Here is a 23,041-nt window from a genome sequence, read left to right as displayed (position 1 = left end):
GAAGAAAAGTTATGACCAACCTAGACAGCATATTAAAAAGCAAAGACATTACTTTGTCAACCAATGTCTGTCTAGTCAAAGCTATGGTTTTTCCAGTAGTCATGTATGTATATGAGAGTTGGACTATAAAGAAAGCTATGCGCCGAAGAATTGATGCTTTTGAACTGTGGTGTTGGAGAAGACTCTTCAGAATCCCTTGGACTACAAAGAGATCCAACCAGTCCATCCTAAAGGAAATCATCCCTGAATATTAATTGGAAGGATTGATGCTGAAGCTGAAACTCCAATACTTTGGCCAGCTGATGCAAAGAACTGACTCATTGGAAAAGACCGTGATTCTGGGAAAGATTGAAGGCAGTAGGAGAAGGGGACTGCAGAGGATGAGATGTTTGAGTGGTATCACCAACTCAATGGACATGAGTTTGAGTAAACTCTGGGTGTTGTCGACGGACAGGGAGGCCTGGCATGCTGCAGTCCATGGGGTCTCAAAGAGTTAGACAATACTGAGCGACTAAACTGAACTGAACTGATTGCAAACTGGTAATTCTTCTCTTTTAGGCTCCTGGAGAAGTCCTGGATGTCTGGATTTCCATCACTAATAAAACTTAGGTTACCATTTTTCTTACAATTGTAAAGTGAACTCCCTTTTAAATTCCTTTTCATCTCTTTCCTACTGCCAATTCTGTCGCTGACACTAATTACTTTGGTCAGTTGCAATCAGTAAAGGTTCTCTCTCTGCTGTCGGCTAGTGATATTTTATTTTCATTTTCTAAAGTTTAGATTATCCCTCTTCACCCACCCACCCATCAGCACACAGTATATTGTCTATGCTCCTAGTTCTGACTTCATGTACACAAGCTACAGTCCTGTTTTCCACATTCTCAGTACTTAGGAAGGAGGGTGCCCTGAGACCATGGCAAGCATCCCAGGTACTTACTATATAACAGGTTTACTTAGCCTCCATCATATTAATGTCACTAAGGTCACATTTTGGCTTATCTATCTACATTAGGAGAACTGAGGCAACATGAGTCAGCACTGGAACAGCTGAATATGCTGAAAAAGTCCCATTTCTAGAGCTGGGAGGTCAAGGAGTAGTCCCTGGCAGTAGTGAAATCTGATAAGCCCCGTCTCACCAGCCAGTACTGCCGTGAGAACCTACCACCAGCAAAATGGCACCAGTACTAAGTATGTGTCAAGCGCCATGTGAAATTCTATGGTGTGTACAATATGTAGCTCTGCTGGGTTTTCAGTCAACTTTCAATGCAAAAGGGGATTACAGAAGGGGACGTGTTGTAATATAATTCAAACAAGAGAAAAGAGACAGAGATGTCTTTAGCAGAATAACAGCAGGGCTTAGAAGCACTATGAACAGCCAATTATTTTTGGTACAAACTTGATTTTTATTATACATGCTTTTACCACAAGGCCAGACTGATGAAGGCAATTTTCCTTCCTGCATGTACATGGATTAGAAGCATACCCAGGCAACCTTAACCAGAAAAAGACTGAACAGAATTAGTAACTACATAAGACCCAATACAGGGATGGGGAAAACTCCATCACGAGAAGAGCCACCCAAGCAACAAGGAAATCACCAATTTAGGGAAAGGACTACTATCTGGATCCGACTGCACAGCCTTTCCTGTTTTCCACATATTCTTGGGGGTACTCGTGCTGTGTGCTCAGCTGTGTCTGACTCTTTGCGACCCCATGGACTGTAGCCCACCAGGCTCCTCTGTCCATGGAATTCTCCAGGCAAGAATACTGGAGTGGGTTGCCATTCCCTTCTCCAGGGGATCTTCTTGACCAAAGGATAGAACCTGCATCTCCTGCAAGTCTCCTGAACTGTGGCCAGATTCTTCACTGCTGAGCCACCAGGGAAGCCCTTACTCCTGGAGGAGAGTGGAGTTAAAAAGTCTCTCCCCCTGCTTTCTCACTGCAGTCAACAAACAGGGAGAGCTTCTCGCCTCCCACAGAATGGGACTAGACTGTATTATCCCACCCTTCTGTTGTATGCCACGTAATAAAGGGTTTAAAACAGACCAAGAAACAAAGATATTCTATTCTCAGGAAGTTAATGCTCTAAAGCTACATGTGCTGAGTTGTATATTATATGTATTTTTAAGCTTATTTAAGACATACCATCAGCTTAATAATTTCTTTCCTGAGTGTGTGTGTTCCATTGTAAGATGTACCTTTATTTCAGAAATATTCACTAGACAGAGGGCTAAATGGAATATTAACAATGGAAGTGCAAATATTGCCTACGTTAATGGTGCAAATTAAACCTATGTCTAATTTCCACTATTTGTAAAAATGTAAAAAGTGACAAACTCAATTAATACACATAGGATAAAAATGCAATGAGATAAATCTTCTCTTAACCAAGGTAGTTCTTTCAAAAGAATTTTTCTGTAGGGGTAAAAAAAAAAAAAAAAAGATCGAGAAAGAAAAATACCACATACCGAGCTGGGGCAGAATTATGGGGTGTGATGTTATTAGCAGCACCTTCTGGGGAATGCTGGTATTCATGATAAAATGCTGGAGCAATTTTCTGACAGATGATAATGAGATTCAAACTCCTTTTGAGAAATTTGAGTAACATCACTCAGCTAACAGTCATCTTGCAATAAGCCTAATGATCTCTAAGTAGACATGCTTTTTTTAAGAAATCTAATTTAACAGTGATTACTTAACCACTTATTTCCCCAGAAGATGTCTCTACCAAGAGTAAAGCTTTGGATTGGCTTTCTTAGGAGTCTTCTCCCTATGGCAAGTGTGAAATAAAACTGACACATGCTTACAATCTGAGAAGTTGTCACACAAGTATTAAATCACAAGTGACAGTGATAAATTAGGTGTTTGGCCACCTCATGCGAAGAGTTGACTCACTGGAAAAGACTCTGATGCTGGGAGGGATTGGGGGCAGGAGGAGAAAGGGACGACAGAGAATGAGATAGCTGGATGGCATCATCGACTCGATGGACATGAGTCTGAGTGAACTCCAGGAGTTGGTGATGGACAGGGAGGCCTGGCGTGCTGTGATTCATGAGGTCTAAAGAGTCCGACACGACTGAGCGACTGAACTGAATTGATCTGCTCTCCCCCGAGAGTCGGGACTTCCCTAGTGGCTCAGTGGGTAAAGAATCCGTCTGAAATGCAGGAAACACAGGAGGCCTGGGTTCTATTCCTAGGTCGGAAAGATTCTCTGGAGTAGGAAATGGCAATCCACTCCAGTATTCTTGCCTGGAGAATGCCATGGACAGAGGAGCCTGGCGGGCTACAGTCCATGGGGTCACAAAGAGCTGAACACTACTGAAGCAACTAGGCACACTGCTCTCCTCAAGGAAGACCATGGGATATGAGGGGCGATACTTGACAGAAGGGAGGCCAGGGACAAAACAAAACAAAAAACAACAAGGAAAAAAAACAGACGAGAAACGGGGGTGGGGTCAGGGACGGGTGGCAGTTGAGGGGAGAGGGAGGGAAGAAGGAAGAAAGAAAATAAACGTTTTCATCCAGTGAAAGCTGGAAGCCAGAGGGCAGATTCTCCTTTAACTGAGGAAGAAAGAAGCTCAGCTTGAAAAGAAGAAAAACAGTTTAAAACTCAAGACACATAGACTTCTTCATGCAAAAATTCAGCTTTGCCAATTCAAAGAGAAGAATACATATGGGGATGAGCATGCTCAATGGCTCAGTCATGTCTGATTCTTTGTGACCCTATGGACTGTAGCCTACCAGGCTCCTCTGTTGGTGGGATTTCTCAGGCAAGAATACTGGAGGTGGGTAGCCATTCCCTTCTCCAGGGGATTTTCCTGAACCAGGGATCCAACGTCCTGCATCTCCTGCGTTGGGAGGTGGATTCTTTACTACAAATGGGGGGGAGGGTAATTTAAACAAAGTATTCAAACAGGTAGAAAAATATATGAAACTTTTTTTAAGGCATTGTTCAAGTTTCTCTGACTCTATGCTGAATGTCTACACCTTTCTTCCTGATTTGTCCTCCCCATTGGCGGCAAGGTCTTTTTGGCTGAGTTCCTAGAAAATTGCTCTCAGAAAGTCTTACTCTGCAGCAAAGGGATGAACAGTAGGACTGACCCACTGACCATAAACTAGCCTCATCCCACAGTGCCAGTGTCAGAGGGAGAAGCCTGCTGCAAGTTTCATTTCGGTTTATCAGATCTATTGACTTTGGTGCGTCTTCTGGAAAGAAAGGAAGGGTAGGGACATTTTAGTAATAAAATAGCTTTAGGTCTGCCTGAGGCAGCAGAAAGTGTGGAGTATCTTTTTCCCATGCTGTGGTGACACATCAGTTTTTCTATTTGCCAAGTAACAACTTTAGATTCAAGCAGGAATCTTCTGAAAATAGTGCTATGCAAAGGGATAGAATTTCAGGTGCATGGCAAGCTTTTCATGGCCTCTCTAATCAATCAATAGACTTCTGTCTATCAGAATCCTCCTCCCTGACCCAACCAGGGAACAGATGATGCCTGAGTTTAAAAAAAAAAAAAAGACCCAATTCCTACAAACTACTTCTATGATTCACTCAATAAATGTTCACTGAGAGCATGTCACATTTTAGAAATTGCCCTAGATCCTATAAAGCATTTTAAAAATGAGGTGGAATCCCTGTATTGAAGAAAATTAGTCTTTTCCCCTAAATATATATATAACATCCACAGATAAACAATTACATAAAAATTTAAAAGTTAGAAATTCCATGAGAGGGAGTCCATAAATAGTTCCATGAGTATATGTAAAGTTAATTATGTAAAAGATTATACTTCAAATCCCAACAGAAGAAAGGACTAGCTATTGACCGTTATCTAGGAAAATTTAAAGACAGACTTGATATGAACATAAAAACACATAAAACACATCAGATGAATCTAAGAATCATAAAGCAAAACTATACGTGTATTAGCAAAATTTCTATTAGAACATTCTTATAAATCTTTGCTTCTAGAAAAAGCCTTTCCAGGACTACCCTGCTTACCCAGTGGTTAAGACTCAACACTTATATTGCAGGGGATGTGGTTTTGATCCCTGGTTGTGGAATTAAGATCCCACATGCCACAAGGCATAGCCAAAAGATTTAAAAAAAAAAAATAGAAAAGGTCTTTCCAAGCATAAAGAGAAAATATGCCAAAATTTAATATTCTAAAAATAAGATCTTCTGAATAAAAATGTCACCATGAACAAAGTTAAAAACAAGAAATAGACAAGAAAAAACATTTGCAGAATACAACAAACGATGATCATTATTGAGAATAAAAAGTATAAAAAGTTCTAATTAAGCATAAGAAGAAGGCAAATAACCCAATATAAAAATGGGCAAAAGAGATGAACTGACAAACTATAAAAGAGATACAAATGACCAATACATTCATTGTTCCATTCATTCAACCAGTATTTACTGAATCTTCCTCTATGATAGCCACTGCCCTAGCAAGTAAACATATAGTAGTAAGCAAAAAATACAAAAAGGAAAGGAAGAGAATTAAATATGATTTATCTGATTGGCAAACATTTACAGAGATGTATAATATCAAGCACTGGAGAGGATAAGGAAAAATAGGCATGTCGTGAAGTTTGGGAGTATAAACTGCACAGAATTTCTGAAGTACTGAAAGTATTCAATGGTATATTAATGCCTATATACAGAATCTTTTTGCCTTTTCATACTGCAAAAGCCTGGCATGCTGCAGTCCATGGGGTCACAAAGAGTCGGACACGACTGAGTCACTGAACTGAACTGATACACGGAATCTAGAAAAATGGTACTGATGAACCTATTTGCAGGGCAGGAATAGAGATGCAGACGTAAAGAATGGACTTGTGGACACAACGGGGAAACTGGAGGCGGCACAAATTGAGAAAGGAACAGTGACATATACACATTACGGCGTGTAGAACAGCTAGCTAGTGGGAAGCAGCCATACAGCACAGGGAGCTCAGCTCGGCGCTCTGTGATGGCCTAGATGAGTGGGGTGGGGATGGGAGGGAGGGGGGGCTTGAGAGAGAGAGGACACATGTATGCTTCTAACTGATGCACGTTGTACAGCAGAAATCAACATACTGTTGTAAAGCAATTATCCTTCAATTAAATTTTTTAAAAAAGTATTTGAAGTATTCTGTAAGTCACATCTTATGGAAAATCCCAAATGAATTGTTTGGCCAGTTGAATACAAATTAGCAGAATTAAGCAAAGTTGTTCATATAGTTTTATAAGCAATTTCATTTCACAGAGTCTATCCTACAGAAATATTCATACCTGGCAGAAAAGCCCCAAGGGTGGTGATATCTGACAGCTAGTATTTGTGGTAGGGAGAGAAGGCGGTAGTGTGGGGCCCATGGAGGCCCCTCTCCACGCACTGCTGACGAGTAGACTGGAGAGAAATTCAGAGTGTGTAACAGGCCCCCGCTGCTAAGTTGCTTCAGTCGTGTCCAACTCTGTGCGACCCCATAGACGGCAGCCCACCAGGCTCCTCTGTCCCTGGGATTCTCCAGGCAAGAACACTGGAGTGGGTTGCCATTTCCTTCTCCAAGGCATGCATGTATGTAACAAGCTTCGGAGTCAAATTCAGTTCAGTTCAGTTCAGTCGCTCAGTCATGTCTGACTCTCTGCGACCCCTTGAAGCACAGCACGCCAGGCCTCCCTGTCCATCACCAACTCCCGGAGTTCACTCAAACTCATGTCCACAGAGTCGGTGATGCCATCCAGCCATCTCATTCTCTGTCGTCCCCGTCTCCTCCCGCCCCCAACCTTTCCCAGCATCAGAGTCTTTTCCAGTGAGTCAACTCATCGCATGAGGTGGCCAAAGTATTGCAGTTTCAGCTTTAGCATCAGTCCTTCCAATGAACACCCAGGATCGATCTTCCTTAGAATGGACTGGTTGGATCTCCTTGCGGTACAAGGGACTCTCAAGAGTCTTCTCCAACACCACAGTTCAAAAGCATCAGTCTTCGGCACTCAGCTTTCTTCACAGTCCAACTTTCACATCCATACATGACCACGGGAAAAACCATAGCCTTGACTAGACGGACCTTGGTTGGAAAAGTAATGTCTCTGCTTTTTAATATATTATCAAGGTTGGTCATAACTTTCCTTCCAAGGAGTAAGCGTCTTTTAATTTCATGGCTGCAATCAGCATCTGCAGTGATTTTGGAGCCCCAAAAAATAAAGTCTGACACTGTTTCCACTGTTTTTCCATCTATTTCCCATGAAGTGATGGGACCAGATGCCATGATCTTTGTTTTCTGAATGTTGAGCTTCAAGCCAACCTTTTCACTCTCCTCTTTCACTTTCATCAAGAGGCCTTTGAGTTCCTCTTCACTTTCTGCCATAAGGGTAGTATCATCAGCATATCTGAGATTATTGATATTTCTCCCGGCAATCTTGATTCCAGCTTGTGCTTCTTCCAGCCCAGCGTTCCTCATGATGTACACTGCATATAAGTTAAATAAGCAAGGTGACCATATACAGCCTTGACGCAATCCTTTTCCTATTTGGAACCAGTCTGTTGTTCCATGTCCTGTTCTGACTGTTGCTTCCTGACCTGCATACAGGTTTCTCAAGGTGGTCTGGGATTCCCATCTCTTTCAGAATTTTCCACAGTTTATTGTAATCCACACAGTCAAAGGCTTTGGCATAGTCAATGAAGCAGAAATAGATGTTTTTCTGGAACTCTCTTGCTTTCTCCATGATCCAGCGGATGTTGGCAATTTGATCTCTGGTGCCTCTGCCTTTTCTAAAACCTGCTTGAACATCTGGGAGTTCATGGTTCACATATTGCTGAAGCCTGGCTTGGAGAATTTTGAGCATCACTTTACTAGCATGTGAGATGAGTGCAATTGTGCGGTAGTTTGAGCATTCTTTGGCATTGCCTTTCTTTGGGATCGGAGTCAAATTACATGGGGTCAAATTCTGATTCTGCTGCTTTCCAAATGTACAAATCTGGATTCTCCTTCTGTGAAATAATTATTGTGCATAATTTATAAAATTGTGAGAATTCTGAGAATTCAATTAGGAAACCCATCAAAAATCATGCCAACTAGGCACATAGAATTCATCTGCTGCTGCTGCTAGGTCGCTTCAGTCGTATCCGACTCTGTGCGACCCCATAGACGGCAGCCCACCAGGCTCCCCCGTCGCTGGGATTCTCCAGGCAAGAACACTGGAGTGGGTTGCCATAGAATTCATCTAGTAAATATTAATTATTAATTAATTTTGAATTACTTGAATCAATTATAATGAGACTATATTCACATGTTATTTGTGTAGTTGAGGAAACAATCAAAAACACTCTCTAATGAAAGGCACAAACGGAGGGCTGTGAGAATTCAGAAGAGTGAGAAACCAGTCAATTATAAATTTTGCCACAGCCTAGACCAGCTTCTCCCTAGAATGCAACAAATGCAGAAGAATCACAAATTTTGTTGGGCAGAACCACAAACCAAAATTTGTCTTACAGCTCCTTCTATAAAAATGTAGAAAAGAAAAACATAACTAATCCAATGGTCTCCAAACTGAGTAATGGAATTAAATATTTACTACTCCTCTAAAGATTTTTACGTTTCTTTTTTTATTTTGTCAAGTTAGACACACTTATAAAACGTTTTCCTGAAAGAGTCTTTTAGTAACTAAAGCAAGTTCCAAACTTCTGCAGAAATAGTTCTCCTTTACGGGAAATACATTTTTTCCTAAATGATCTGTTGTTCAGTTGCTCAGTCATGCCCTTCTCTTTGCAACCCCATGGGCTGCAGCATGCCAGGTTTCCATGCCCTTAATCATCTCCCGGAGCTTGTTCAAACTAATATCCATTTAGTTGGTGATGCATCTAACCATCTCATCCTCGGTCATCCCTTTCTCCTCCTGCCTTCAATCCTTCCCAGAATCAAGGTCTTTCCAGTGAGTCATTTCTTCCCATCAGGTGGCCAAAGTACTGGAGTTTCAGCTTCAGCATCAGTCCTTCCAATGAATATTCAGGACTGATTTCCTTTAGGATGGACTGGTTGGATCTCCTTGCAGTCCAAAGGACTCTCAAGAGTCTTCAAAATCACAGTTCGAAAGCATCAATTCTTTGGCGCTCAGCCTTTTTTATGGTCCAACTCTCACATCCATACATGACTAGTGGAATGATCCCATGCATACATGACTACCTAAATGATTACTATTATTTTAAAACTATGTATAAATCTTTACAACTGTGTTTTATCACTTGTTTCTTTCTAACAACAATTATTCTTTAAGGAAGTTCTCAGTGTTACACAACCATGCCAAATCAGAAGAACCACCCGGGCAGGCTATTAAAAATATAGATTCCCAGGATCCTCCTTTGGAGAGTCTTATTCAGTGGGGCTGCTGCTGCTGCTAAGTCACTTCAGTCGTGTCCGACTCTGTGCGACCCCATAGACGGCAGCCCACCAGGCTCCCCCGTCCCTGGGATTCTCCAGGCAAGAACTCTGGAGTGGGTTGCCATTTCCTTCTCCAATGTGTGAAAGTGAAAAGTGAAGTCGCTCAGTCATGTTTGACTCGTAGCGACCCCATGGACTGCAGCCTACCAGGCTCCTCTGTCCATGGGATTTTCTAGGCAAGAGTACTGGAGTGGGGTGCCACTGCCTTCTCCGTCAGTGGGGCTAGAATGTGGCAAAGGAATCCGCAGTTTTAACAACCATCTGAGGCAATTTTCATGACTAGGCAAGGCTGGAAAAGCCTGAGCTTGATTATCTGTGTCATAAGCTATGTCTCAATTTCACAGGAACCAGCTGACCCATGAGCTGAATGTTTCTGTGTACCAGAGCAAGTATCGACAAATTGTGTTCCTGCTCTTCTGTATGGCCTTTTCAAAAGGCTTGTCTACAGATGTTATCCCAATTTCTTCATTCCCCAATCTTTTTTTTAAGAAACAAAATATGTTAATACATGTTGTGTGAATTTCTTTAAATTTTTCTTTCATTTTATTTTCATTATTGGAGTGTAATTGTTTTACGTTGTGTTAGTTTCTGCTGTACAACAAAGTGAATCAGCTCTATGTACACATATATCCCCTCCCTCTTGAGCCTCCCTATGACCTCCACATCCCACCTCTCTGGGTCATCACAGAGCTCCGAACTGAGATCTCTGTGCTATACGATAGCCTCCCACTAGCTGTCTATTCTATACACGGCAGTTTGTATATGTCAAAGCTTCTCTCCCAATTCATTCCTTATCCTGTACCTCCATTTATATTGGCAAGTCTAGGTCCTTTATCTTTCCACAGAATTTATGGTCAGCTTATCAAAAATCCAGCAAAAGAAAAATGAAGAAAATGCACTAAATGTAAAATTAATTTGAGAAGAATCACCATCTTTTCACTCACCAAACTGAGTCCCAGTGCCATGGTTGCTCATTTTCTCACTGTATGCCCTTCAAGAACCTTTCAAAATTCTCTCCATAAAAGTTACACGTGCTTCTGCAGATTTAGGTAATTTTTAGTTTTCATTGCTAACATGAATGGAGTTGCTTGAGTGTGGGTGTGGCTATGAAAGAAACGAAGAAATAAACAGAAAATGTGTGAAACATTGTAGATGCTGAACACTGTAAAAACAGCAACATAAAAAAACCATCCACTTCCTTCCCCACGAGAAACAGACTTAACCAGAATCTCATGTGGAATCTTCCCTCCATGATCTTATTTCTCCCTTCCTCTTTCACAGTTATAAATTCTATTGTAAATTTTGTATTAGGCATTCAGTGTTTTTCTTTACAGTGTTATTACCTATTTATGTATCTGTGAAAGATATACTGATCAGGTTTTGATGGTTTTCAACTCAGCAAGATAAAATCATGCTGTAGCTATTCTCTATACTTCATTCAGTCAAAATCATGTTTTTCAGCTGAACCATATTGATACATGTGATGATTGTTCAATCACTGTCATGGCTGTGGACTGTTTCCAAGAGGGAACATGCTAAATTTTGTCTTTCCTATTGTAGATGTCCATTTTGGTCGTTTTCAGTTTGGGACTATTATACAGAAACTGCTGGTATGAACAATGTTATATGTGTATCTTCAGGGAACTGTACTAGTTTTTCTAAAGTCTATGCCTAGGAGTGGAAATGCTGAATCACAGGGTCTACTTATGTTTAAATAGAAAACTATTATTAAGTAGTGTATCATTTTAGATGCCAACATTGAGAATTTCTGCTGCTCCATATTAATGATAACACTAAGCATAAGGCTTTTTAATTTTTGCTCATTTGTTAAGTATAGAGTGGTATCTGATTGTGGCTTTAATTTGTAGTTCTTTAATTCTACTGAGTTAAGCACCTTTTCGTCAGCATATTGCCCTTTTCAATCTCCTCTTTTGTGACATGCCTGTTTAAAAATTTGCTTGTTTTTCAAAAGTGTATCTCTCTTTTTTGTTGATTTCTAGGAGATCACTATGTATTCTGAATATTAATCTTGTTTCAATTATATCTGATATTGAAGATACTGAAAATTACTTTCCCACTATGACTTTTTATGCCCCCTTCATGTATCTTTTGAGAGAAGTTCATCATATAAACTGAATAAATTTAGTCTTTTTCTCTGTAGGTTGCATTTTTTTGTATCCTATTTAGGAACTTCTTCCCTACTCCAATATTATAAAGCTAATTTCTCATATTGCCTTTGAAAAGTTTCACAGTTTTGCCTTAAATATATGCCCTTTATCTACTTGTAATTCATATTTGTGTATGACATGAGGTAGGGATTGAATGAAATTTAAAAATTATGTCTTGCATGTTCTGTTTGCTTACTGCTGAGGTATAGGAACAAGAGTAAATTCATCTGTATACAGCAACTTTGCAGATTTTCTCATTAGTTCTAGTAGTTATCTGTTATTGATTATGCCAAAGCCTTTGACTGTGTAGATCACAACCAACTGTTGAAAATTCTTAAAGAGATGGGAGTACCAGACCACCTGACCTGCCTCCTGGAAACATGTATGCAGATCAAGAAGCAACAGTGAGAACCAGATATGGAACAACGGACTGGTTCCAACTTGGGAAAGGAATACGTCAAGGCTGTACACCGTCACCCTGCTTATTTAATTTACATGCAGAGTGCATCATGCAAAATCCCAGGCTGGATGAAGCATTGCTGGAATCAAGACTGCCAGGAGAAATATCAATAACCTCAGATATGCAGATGACACCACCCTTATGGCAGAAAGTGAAGAGGAACTAAAGAGCCTCTTGATGAAAGTGAAAGAAGAGAGTGAAAAATCTGACTTAAAACTCAACATTCAAAAAACTAAGATCATGACATCTGGTCCCATCACTTCATGGCAAATAGATGGGGAAACAAAGGATACAGTGACAGACTTTATTTTCCTGGGCTCCAAAATCACTGTAGATGGTGAATGCATCCATGAAATTAAAAGATGCTTGCTTCTTGGAAGAAAAGCTATGACCAAACTAGACAGCATATTAAAAAGCAGAGACATTACTTTGACAACAAAGGTCCATCAAGTGAAAGCTATGGTTTTCCCAGTAGTCACGTATGGATGTGAGAGTTGGACTATGAAGAAAGCTGAGCACCAAAGAATTGATGCTTTTGAACTATGGTGTCAGAGAAGACTCTTGAGAGTCCCTTGGACTGCAAGGAGATTCAACCAGTCAATCCTAAAGGAAATAAATCCTGAATATTCACTGGAAGGACTGATGCTAAAGGTGAAACTCCAATATTTCAGCCACCTGATGGGAAGAGCTGAGTCACTGGAAAAGACCCTGATGCTACGAAAGATTGAAGGCAGGAGGAGAAGGGGATGATAGAAGATGAGATGGTTGGATGGCATCACCGACCCGATGGATATGAGTTTGAGCAAGCTCCGGGAGTTGGTAATGGACAGGGAAGCCTGGCGTGCTGTAGTCCATGGTGCTGCAGAGTCGGACATGACTGAGCAACTGAACTGAGATATTATTTAGTTTTCTCTGGTGGAAATTTCTTCAACTTTTTTTTTCTTTATTTCTGTCTAGTGCTTTACTATTTATTTCATTATTATATCTATTTCATTGGTTCAGACCTCCAGCACAATATTGAGTAGAAGCAATGATAATGAGAATTCTTACACAGTTCCTGATCTTAAAAAACAAAAATGCTCCTAAAGATACAGTTCTTTCTATTTCTGCTGCTGAGTGTTTTTATCATTTTTGTTTATTTCAAAATCATGAACACATGTTAAGTTTTATCAAATTATTTTTCTAAGGTGTAGTAGAGTGAATAATAACCCCCAATACATAGCTGCATTCTAAACTCCAGATCCTGTGAATATTTTCTTTTATATAATAAAAGGCACTTTGCAGAAAAATGGTACCAATTAACCTATTTGCAGGGCAGGAATAGAGACACAGATGTACAGAACAGACGTGTGGACACAGGTGAAGGGACAAGAAGGGGGAGTGGAACGAATTTGGAGTAACACTGACGTATATACCCTGCTGCTGCTGCTGCTAAGTCGCTTCAGTTATGGCCGACTCTGTGTGACCCCATAGATGGAAGCCCAACAGGCTCCCCCATCCCTGGGATTCTCCAGCCAAGAACACTGGAGTGGGTTGCCATTTCCTTCTCCAATATATACCCTGCTACTGCTCCTGCTAAGTCACTTCAGTCGTGTCCGACTCTGTGTGACCCCATAGACGGAAGCCCACCAGGCTCCCCCGTCCCTGGGATTCTCCAGGCAAGAAGAGTGGAGTGGGTTGCCATTTGTGTAAAATAGAGAGCTGCTGGGAAGCCGCTGTATTGCACAAGGAGCTCAGCTTGGTGCTCTGTGGTGACCTAGAGGGGTGGGGTAGGAGTGGGGGTGGAGTTCAAGAGGGATGAGATATATGTCTATACATGGCTGATTCACTGTGCTTACAGCAGAGGCTAACACAATATTGTAAAGCAATGATTCCTCAATTAAAAAGAAAAAAAAAGAATTTTGAGATGGGGAAAATGTCCTGAAATAGTTGAGTGAATTAGATGTAATCACACTGATCCCTATAAAATGGAGTCAGGAGCATTAGGATGAGAGAGAAAAAGATTGAAATAGGCTACACTGCTGGCTTTGAAGATAGAAGATGAGACCATAAGGCCATAAGAATGTGAGCAGCTCCCAGAAGCTAGAAAAAAAAGGGAATGAATTTTCCTCTAAAGACTCCAAAACAAATGCAGTCCTATCAGCACCTTGATTTTAGCACACTGAGACTGTTTTGGACTTTTGACTTCCAGAACCAAAAGATACTAAATCTGTGTTATTTGAAGACAGTAAATTTGTGGTGATTTCTTTACAGCAGCAATACAGGATACAAGGGCTATTGTACTGAGTTTTATCCTTGCTTCACCTGTGATTATGGTAAATTATAAAATTTCAGTTAATGAATCATCCTTAGATTCATGAGATGACCCTTGCTTGGTTAAGATATTTCTTTTTTTAATTCAGTGGTAGATTTACTTTAGGAATATTATATTTAGATTATTATAACTTTGTTCATGAATAAGATTAGCCTTTAATTGTCTTTTCTTATACTCCTTTTTTGGGGTAGCAAGATTACCTGGACTCCTGAAAGGAACTGAGAAGTACACCCTCTTTCACTATTGTATATGTTAATAAACATGTCTTATAAGATTGGGATTTTTTTTTTTCTTAAAAGCTTCATAAAATTCAGCTATCAAAGGTTCAGAGAAGACTGCCATTAGTTGAGATACAAACATGTCAACTGGTTTGGAAAAATCTGATGCTCTAAGAATCATGGCATTTGTTTTGATAGAAAAAAGAAAAAGACTGCCACTGTTGTGTGTCAATATCTGAATGTTCATTCAGGGTTTTAGTGTGTATAAGTCTTCACAGGTTTTATAATTTCTTTTGAATCTATTTTCTAGGAAAGTATTTTGGCTCTTTTTCAATCATTAACACGTCTGTTTATAACATTCTCTTCTTCTTAAGCTTTTACTTTACATGTAGTGATGCCTGTTATTTAATGCCTAATATTGTTTATTTGTGCTTTCTCTTTATTTATTCAGTCTTAGAAAAAGTTAATTTATTTTATTAGTGTTTTCCGTCTGACAATTAGCTTTTTATTTAGTCAATCTTATATTGCTTTTTAATTTGTATTTCTTTAATCATGCTCATATCATTATTATTTTCTTTCTTCTATGTCATTTGTCTATTTTTCTTTTTTAAAAATTTTAGGTGACTTAGCTTATGAATTTTTAGCCTTTTCCTTTGCAAATATGTTTAACTATTAAAGAAAAACTGGAATACAAATAATTGTACCCCTTCTTGTCCATTAAGATTTTATTAAGCTAGTTCTTTACAGTAAATTCTGTAACAAAATTCACAACATTTTCCTTCATCTCTGTCAGAGAGGAGGAAAATTTCCTCTACCGTTCTGGATTCTTCTGGATGGTCTAAGAATTAAATTGACAATGAGACTGATGAACAGGAGAAAATCAAACAGAAGTTTAGTAACATGTATACATGGGAGGGACCTAGAAAAACTGAGTGACTCACCAAAATGCCTGAAACCCTCACCTGAAGTATCATCTTCAGCTTAAAAAAAAAAAGAAGAAGAAAAGAAAAAGGTATCAGGGGTAGTGGGACTTTGGGACTTGAAAGAGGAAGAAGGCAACTGCATGGAAATGGAAAAGCAGGTAAATAAATTTTCCTGGGCCATATAGAGAAAATGGTACGCAGAAAGAACTCTGATCTCTATGGACCACACCTGGTCTGAATTCTTTTCAAATATCTCTGGAGATATCCTTTATCTAAATTCTTTAGGCAACTATGGAGGAGGTAAAAAGCAAGACTTCCAGAGCCTTCTGCTTCTTAAAAAAATCAGCTTAAATAATCTTCATGCCAAAGAGACACATTTTGGAACAGCAATTTTTGCTTCCCTATATCACAAATGATAAAAATCTTTTGGTCACTTCAGTCCCAAGAATAGTCTAATAATTGTAATACTTAAAACAGTTGGTCCCACGTAATAGTCAAAACTCTGAAAATCATGAAAGGTCAAAACGTATTCCCAATGTTCATTCAGGCCTGTTCCAGAATCTGTTGTGCAAATAGGGTTTTGGGGTGCACCGCTTCTGTGTTCCCCATCCTCTCATCCTCTCCTCATTGAGGATCTCCACCCGCCACCCCCACCCCAGGCCATTAGTGAAACCACGCAACTCAAATTGAGACTTGAACATATGATCTTTTAATTGAGATCACACCCGGTCTCAGGACTTAATGAAACTCAGGTTCTTAACGCTTTGGAGCAGGAAGAATTCAGTCGGAGACAAAGTGACAGGTATGAAGTGGATTTATCTTGAAAGAAACACGCAGGTTGCAAAGAGCTGGACATGACTGAAGCAACTTAGCACACACGCACGCACACTCCATGAGTACGGGCCATCTCAGAAGGCAAGGGTGGGGATTTTTCCAGGAACTGGGCCACCACCCACTGTTGACATTTTATGTTTGACCTTGGAACCATCGAGGGAGCTGTGCTTGTGTCAGTTAGCTTGTTGATGTGTCACAATGAGCATATACTAAGGCTCAAGTCCTAGTGGAAATCTTGTCCACCATGGTGGACCTAGTTGGTTCTAACCATTTGTATCATGTCCTATGGCTACATCATTCTTTTAAAGGGTGTGCCCTGCCCCCTTCCCTCCTGTTTCCTGGCATGGCAGCCAGGAATTCTCAGAGTTCAAAGCAGGAAGGCCTTTCTCTAACAGCATCTGAGGTTTTAGTGGTTTAGAGGTTTTAGGTTTATAAAGCTACCCTTCTACTCATTACATTGGTTCAGTTCAGTTCAGTTCAGTCGCTCAGTCGTGTCCGACTCTCTGCGACCCCATGAATTACAGCACGCCAGGCCTCCCTGTCCATCACCAACTCCCGGAGTTCACTCAAACTCATGTCCACAGAGTCGGTGATGCCATCCAGCCATCTCATTCTCCATCGTCCCCGTCTCCTCCCGCCCCCAACCTTTCCCAGCATCAGAGTCTTTTCCAGTGAGTCAACTCGTCGCATGAGGTGGCCAAAGTATTGGAGTTTCAGCTTTAGCATCAGTCCTTCCAATGAACACCCAGGATCGATCTCCTTTAGAATGGACTGGTTGGATCTCCTTGCAGTATAAGGGACTCTCAAGAGTCTTCTCCAACACCACAGTTCAAAAGCATCGATTCTTCGGCGATCAGCTTTCTTCACAGTTAGGACTCTTTAAAGACCCAAATTAAGGGACATTTTACAATATAACTGGCCAGCTGGCCAGCACTCTTTAAGGATGTCATGGTCATGACAACAAAGGAATTGTTCTAGATGAAAGGAAATTGAGTAGACACAACAATTACATGCAGTGTGTGATCCTAGATTTGGATACAAGTTGGACAACTGGCAAACTCTGGATAACATTTGTTATTAGATAGTGCTGCGTGAATGGTAATTTCCTGGTTTTCATAATTGTACTGTGGCTAAGTAAGATTATAACATTTAGGAAAACCTAATGTATTCCTAATTAGGAAACCTAAATGTATACAAGATTTTTTGGTACTACTTTTTTTTGTATATCTGAAATTATTTTAAAATAAAACATGAAAAAAAAAGTATATGTGCCTGTGATCTCAAGTTTAAACCTCTAGCCCAATTCTCTCGCCTGAACTCCAGACTAGTTTATCTAGTGTGTTCAGTTTCCTGCTCCATATGTCCCTGTGATGTAACACAGACATCGCAAGCTTACAGTTTCTTAACTTGAACTCTCACGTTATCTTCACAATCTCTTCAACTAAAAGTCTTTATCCTGATCCCTAAATGCCACCACTACCTATCCAACCATATTCACTCCATCACTGAAATCTGTTGATCCTATTTACAAACACGTGTCTCAAATCCATGTGATTCCCTCAATTCCTGCTGCCATGGCTCTTTTCTAAGAGCCATGACCTTGACCTCCTGTGTCATCTATCATAACAGTTTCCCAACTAGCCTGTCTGCTTTGACTAGGGCCACTGTCCAAGTCATTCTCCAAACAGACTCCATCTGATACCTTTAAAATGTACATTAGATCATGACTCTCCGACTCTGAAAATACTTCAATAGTGTCTCATTGTACCTAGAATAAAATTTAAAATTCTTAAGTTGGTTTAAGGCCAATAGAGCCTATACAATTTGTCTGCCCTCCTTAACTCTCTTCCAAACACACAAACCACACTCATCAGGCCCCAGAACACAGCGTGAGAGCCCTCAAAAACTGAGATCCATGTGTTGCCTCAGGATCTATGCAATCGCTGTTTCTTCTTCACTGGATGCTCCTTCTACTGCCTAGGATCCTCTTCCTAATCGTTTCCCCTTGACTAGTTCCTTTCCACCCATCACATTCAGGTCTCAGATTAAATGTCAACTTTTAGAAGTTTTTCTTTTATAAGCACTTAGGATAACTTTGGCCACTTCATGCGACGAGCTGACTCACTGGAAAAGACTCTGATGCTGGGAAGGATTGGGGGCAGGAGGAGAAGGGGACGACAGAGAATGAGATGGCTGGATGGCATCACCGACTCGATGGACATGAGTTTGAGTGAACTCCGGGAGTTGGTGACAGACAGGGAGGCCTGGCGTGCTGTGATTCATGGGGTTGCGGAGAGTCGGACACGACTGAGCAACTGAACTGAACTGAGGATAACTTTTAATTATAACTTCATTTGTCACTTATTCAGTGTCTATATCTACCACTAGACTTCAAGCTTGGTGAGAGCTAGAATCAGGTCTGTTTTGTCCATCTTTATATACCAGTATTTAGATTATGCTCAATAAATACATGATAATGATGGTCTCTGTAGGCTAGAGATGAGGAAGTATTTTCACACCTAAGCAGATGCAGAAGAGGTATCTTCTTCCATAACACAGTTCAGCATCTCCAGTTGGCGGTGATTCTGTGATTTAACCTGAAATGAGTAGAGTGGCCTCACATGCTGGCTGAACAGTCATCTCCCCACCAATTCCCTCCGGTAACTGTAGTCTGCGATGCATTGGGAAGTGCACACTTGGCCTCTCCCTGTATGTCAGAAACACACACAAAACCACAACCATATCTGAGTCTCAGAACTATGATGTGAGAAGATATAAATTATGAAGCAAAATTTGCACTTACTGTATTTGGGTCATAAAACTCTGGGCATAAGGTTGCAGTGGGAATGTTCTCATGTAACTTTCTGAACTTCGGAGGTGCATGAGAGCTGGGTTTAGAGCCTTTGAAGATTTTGTTGGGAATGTATAAGTTCCAGAAGCAAAATAAGAAGAAATGAGAAGGGAGATTTCACTTTAAACATTTTAATTTCACCGTGGAAACTTGATAATAATAAAAACAAAAAGTATTTAGATTTCAAGCTTTTCACATTATTGCCATTGTGTTAATAGGATTACTGGAATCTGTACATAATCCTATTTAATTAACTGAGTTGCATAATCCAAGAAGGACTGTGAAACAGGGGGTGAATTTTTTTTAGAAAGTGTGACCTAAGGATTAACATAATCAATACCACGTGTACTTATTTCAGAACCTCTTCTGATCATTTCTGGATCTTTTCCCATGGGAGACATCCTGGACCTTAGATTTGGCTTTTAAACTCAATGGATCAACAAGATAAATAGTGAGGTCAGAAGAGAACTTAGGCAAAACATTCTCTAACATAAATTGTACCAGTGCTTTCTTAGGTCAGCCTCACAAAGCAAAGAAATGAAGCAAAAATAAACAAATGGGACCTAATCAAACTTACAAGCTTTGCACAGCAAAGGAAATCATAAACAAAAAGACAACCTATGGACTGGGAGAAAATATTTGCAAATGATGTGACTGACAAGGACTTATTTCCAAAATATGCAAGCAGCTCATACAACTCAGCTCACACAACAACAACAAAAAAACAACCCAATCGAAAAATGGGCAGAGAGCTAAATAGATATTTCTCCAAAGAAGACATACAGAAGGCCAACAGACGCATGAAAAGATGCTCATCACTGCTAATTACTAAAGAACTGCAAATCAAAACTACAGTGAGACACTACTTCACACCAGTCAGAATAAACATCATTAAAAAGTCTACAAATAATAAAAGTTGGAGAGAATATGGAGAAAAAGGAATCCTCCTACACTGTTGGTGGAAATGTAAATTAGTGTAGCCATTATGGAAAACAGTATGAAGGTTCCATTAAAAAAATCTAAAAATAGAGTTATCAATCCCACTACTAGGCATATACACAATCAAAACTATAATTCGAAAAGATACATGCATTCCTATGTTCATAGCAGCACTATTTACAATAGCCAAGACATGGAAACAACATAAATGTCCATTGACAGATGAATGGATAAACAAGGTATATCCTATACCATGTTTGCAAATGACATTGCTCCTCACATCAAAAGGTCAGTGTGTGAATGCATTTTCGTTTTTCTTTCCTGGATGTTTCTTCTTTGTAGCCTAAATTATGGCAATATTTCAGAAAAAGTAGTTGAGTATATAATAATTATAGTGCACTGAGTTTTAGGGGTCAGTCATTAAGAGATAAATTTCTGCTTCTCTTAATATAGACTTCAGGGGACACGGATCATGAAGATAGGACCTGAACTGACAGATGAAGCTAGGAAGGGAGTAAGGGGCCACCGTGTAAGTCTGAACCAGCCTTAGAGACCAGGACAGTACAGATAAGCCACTGTATCTGTCTGGTTTCTGATGTCAGGAGTAATGCTCTGGATCTCTGTAGGCAGGAATAACTGCACCACATCTATCCTCAGGAAAATTCCCGATAAAAGGAGCCCAGTTGGGACTGCGGCAGGAGAATAGAAATCCTGACAATCGGTGCCATTCCCTTTTTTGTTCAAAAACCTGACAAATGAAAGAGTTCTAAATTTAAACACTGACTGGACTAAAAAGAATTGAAGTAAACCTTGTATATGTTACATAAGTCATGACTTCACCAAATGCAAGCTCCTTGAAGGCAGGGGCTTTGGTTTTGTTCCCTGCGTTATACTCTATGCCTGGCAGTAGATATTTAATGTATACATATTGATGATATGAAAAGTATTCCAATCTCATCATGACTTCACAGGGCCAGGAGGACCTGTTTGGCTTAGAACCATCATGATAGAATATAACTCTGACCTTCCTTAGCTAAAGAACAGCCAAATCCAGAAGAGATCTTCCTTCTTCCCGGTAGTGAGGGCAGTCCCTTAAAACAAGCAACAATCCTTGTATTGTTGCAAAGACACACCAGTGTCTGCTTGTCTTCAAGTGAAGCCAGGGCAGTAGATGTCTAGTATCAACTGTGTCAAGGAGGTAAGAGTGAAACTGGACGAATCTTCTAGTGCTGCACAGCCTATCTTCCTTCCAAACTGAGAGCTGTCACTTCTCCAACTCTGCCTTTGTACTAGCGGTTCTTTCTGCTTGGAAAACTCATTCCCAGAATTACAAAACCTGGCTACTTCTTATCACCCCTGGCTTAGTATCAGTGTCGCCTCTTCAAAGAGGCCTTCCAACCTACTGTGGCACCTCAGTTACTCTATGGCATCGTCATGCTTTATCAAGCAAGCTCATATTCTCCTGTTTCTTTGATGAGGTTTTGCTTTTGTTTTTATCTTATTGTAAAGATATTTGTTTTATTTGTTTTTATCTTATTGTATCTTTTTATCTTGTTCTATCTGTCTTCTTCTTTTAAAATGAGGCTGTAGTCATTAGTTGGGTGACTTTGGCCAGGCTCTTCTGAGTTTCCTTGTCGAGTTAATAAGTATCAAATGAAATAATGATGGAGATTGTCCTGGCATATAGTCCATTTTCAAGAAGCACTGGTTTAAGAAAAAAAGGCTATTCAATTTAGTAAGCTTAATATTTTGAAGGGGGGAAAAATAGTGAGAAACACCATTTTAAATTCTAAGAAGAAATATAATTTATTATTCCATAAATAGGAAGACACTTCTTTCACCGTTATAGTGAGGAATATATGAAAAGAGTGATAAAGATAACTTTTTTTTTCTCGAACCCATAGAGGGAATGATAATTAAATAACACTACACTTTTCCTTTAATACAACTCTTTAGATGAATAAAGAAATGACTCAGTGTTGCTAGGATTTTCCACTAGAAGCATTTTAGTTCCTCTTTAAGATTCAGAAACGGGTATGAAATCTTCCTAATTTTCTGCAGAAAATTGTTAATTCCGTGACTCAGGAGTATTTTATAGACTCCGACAGTGTAATGAGCCCATCTTGTGGCCTTTTATAATATTGCTGCTTTTAAAGTGAAATGTTTTTTAAACCATAGGTTTAAAGGTGTCATTTATTCAACAACTTCTGAGCACTCACTGTGTGCCAGGTATTTCTCTGACTGCTGGAGATATGGTGATAGGAGATGTAAGAAAAATGAAGTCCTTGCTCTAATTTGTACAAATTTAAAAGAGAGAGACTTTTAGGCACAGTTAATCACAGTAGGAAAGCTGCTGCTGCTGCTGCTGCTAAGTCGCTTCAGTCGTGTCCAACTCTGTGCAACCCCATAGACAGAAGTCCACCAGGCTCCCCTGTCCCTGGGACTCTCCAGGCAAGAACACTGGAGTGGGTTGCCATTTCCTTCTCCAATGCATGAAAGTGAAAAGTGAAAGTGAAGGCACTCAGTCGTGTCCGACTCTTCGCGACCCCATGGACTGCAGCCTACCAGGCTCCTCTATCCATGGGATTTTCCAGGCAAGAATACTGGAGTGGGGTGCCATTGCCTTCTCTGGTAGGAAAGTTAAGTGCTACCATATAGAAGTACAAACGTATTACACCAGAGTTAAGGGAAGTGCTCCAGAAAGCAGAATGAAACTGGTATAGCTCCATTTCCAGGAATAACTGATCACTGGAGAAATCATGTATCACTAGACATTGGGTTAAACATTAATTTAAACTCTTCCATTCCACATGCAAGTATTATATGCAGATTTTTTTTTAGCTACAGAAAGCTCAGTATATCTGGCTCAATCACCCATTCTCAGAGTGTGACAAGTATAATATTTTAAAAATAT

General features: G+C 40.0%; 1 protein-coding gene across 4 annotated transcripts in view; it reads right to left on the bottom strand.

Annotated features, from left to right (window-relative positions):
- LOC129542211 (protein CFDP2-like) overlaps nucleotides 1–23,041 on the bottom strand; it is a 90,527-nt gene that overhangs the window by 5,532 nt on the left and 61,954 nt on the right. Inside the window, exons 3-4 of one of the 4 annotated variants that reach the window (XM_055404410.2) lie at nucleotides 19,141–19,238; nucleotides 18,634–19,044 (exon numbers count right to left, since the gene is read on the bottom strand). The exons of the other annotated variants lie outside the window; for them this stretch is intronic. Of the exons in view, the coding sequence (XP_055260385.2) occupies nucleotides 18,955–19,044; nucleotides 19,141–19,238 (188 nt within the window). The 3' untranslated portion in view covers nucleotides 18,634–18,954. Of the gene's footprint in view, nucleotides 1–18,633; nucleotides 19,045–19,140; nucleotides 19,239–23,041 lie in introns of those variants that run through there. 4 annotated transcript variants of the gene reach the window in all.

This window comes from Moschus berezovskii, chromosome 19 (assembly GCF_049115385.1).
Source record: "Moschus berezovskii isolate FMDL1 chromosome 19, NW_MosBer_1.0, whole genome shotgun sequence".
Taxonomy (NCBI): domain Eukaryota; kingdom Metazoa; phylum Chordata; class Mammalia; order Artiodactyla; family Moschidae; genus Moschus; species Moschus berezovskii.
The sequence above is the reverse complement of the archived record's forward strand: the minus strand, read 5'-3'. Positions and strand labels throughout refer to the sequence as shown.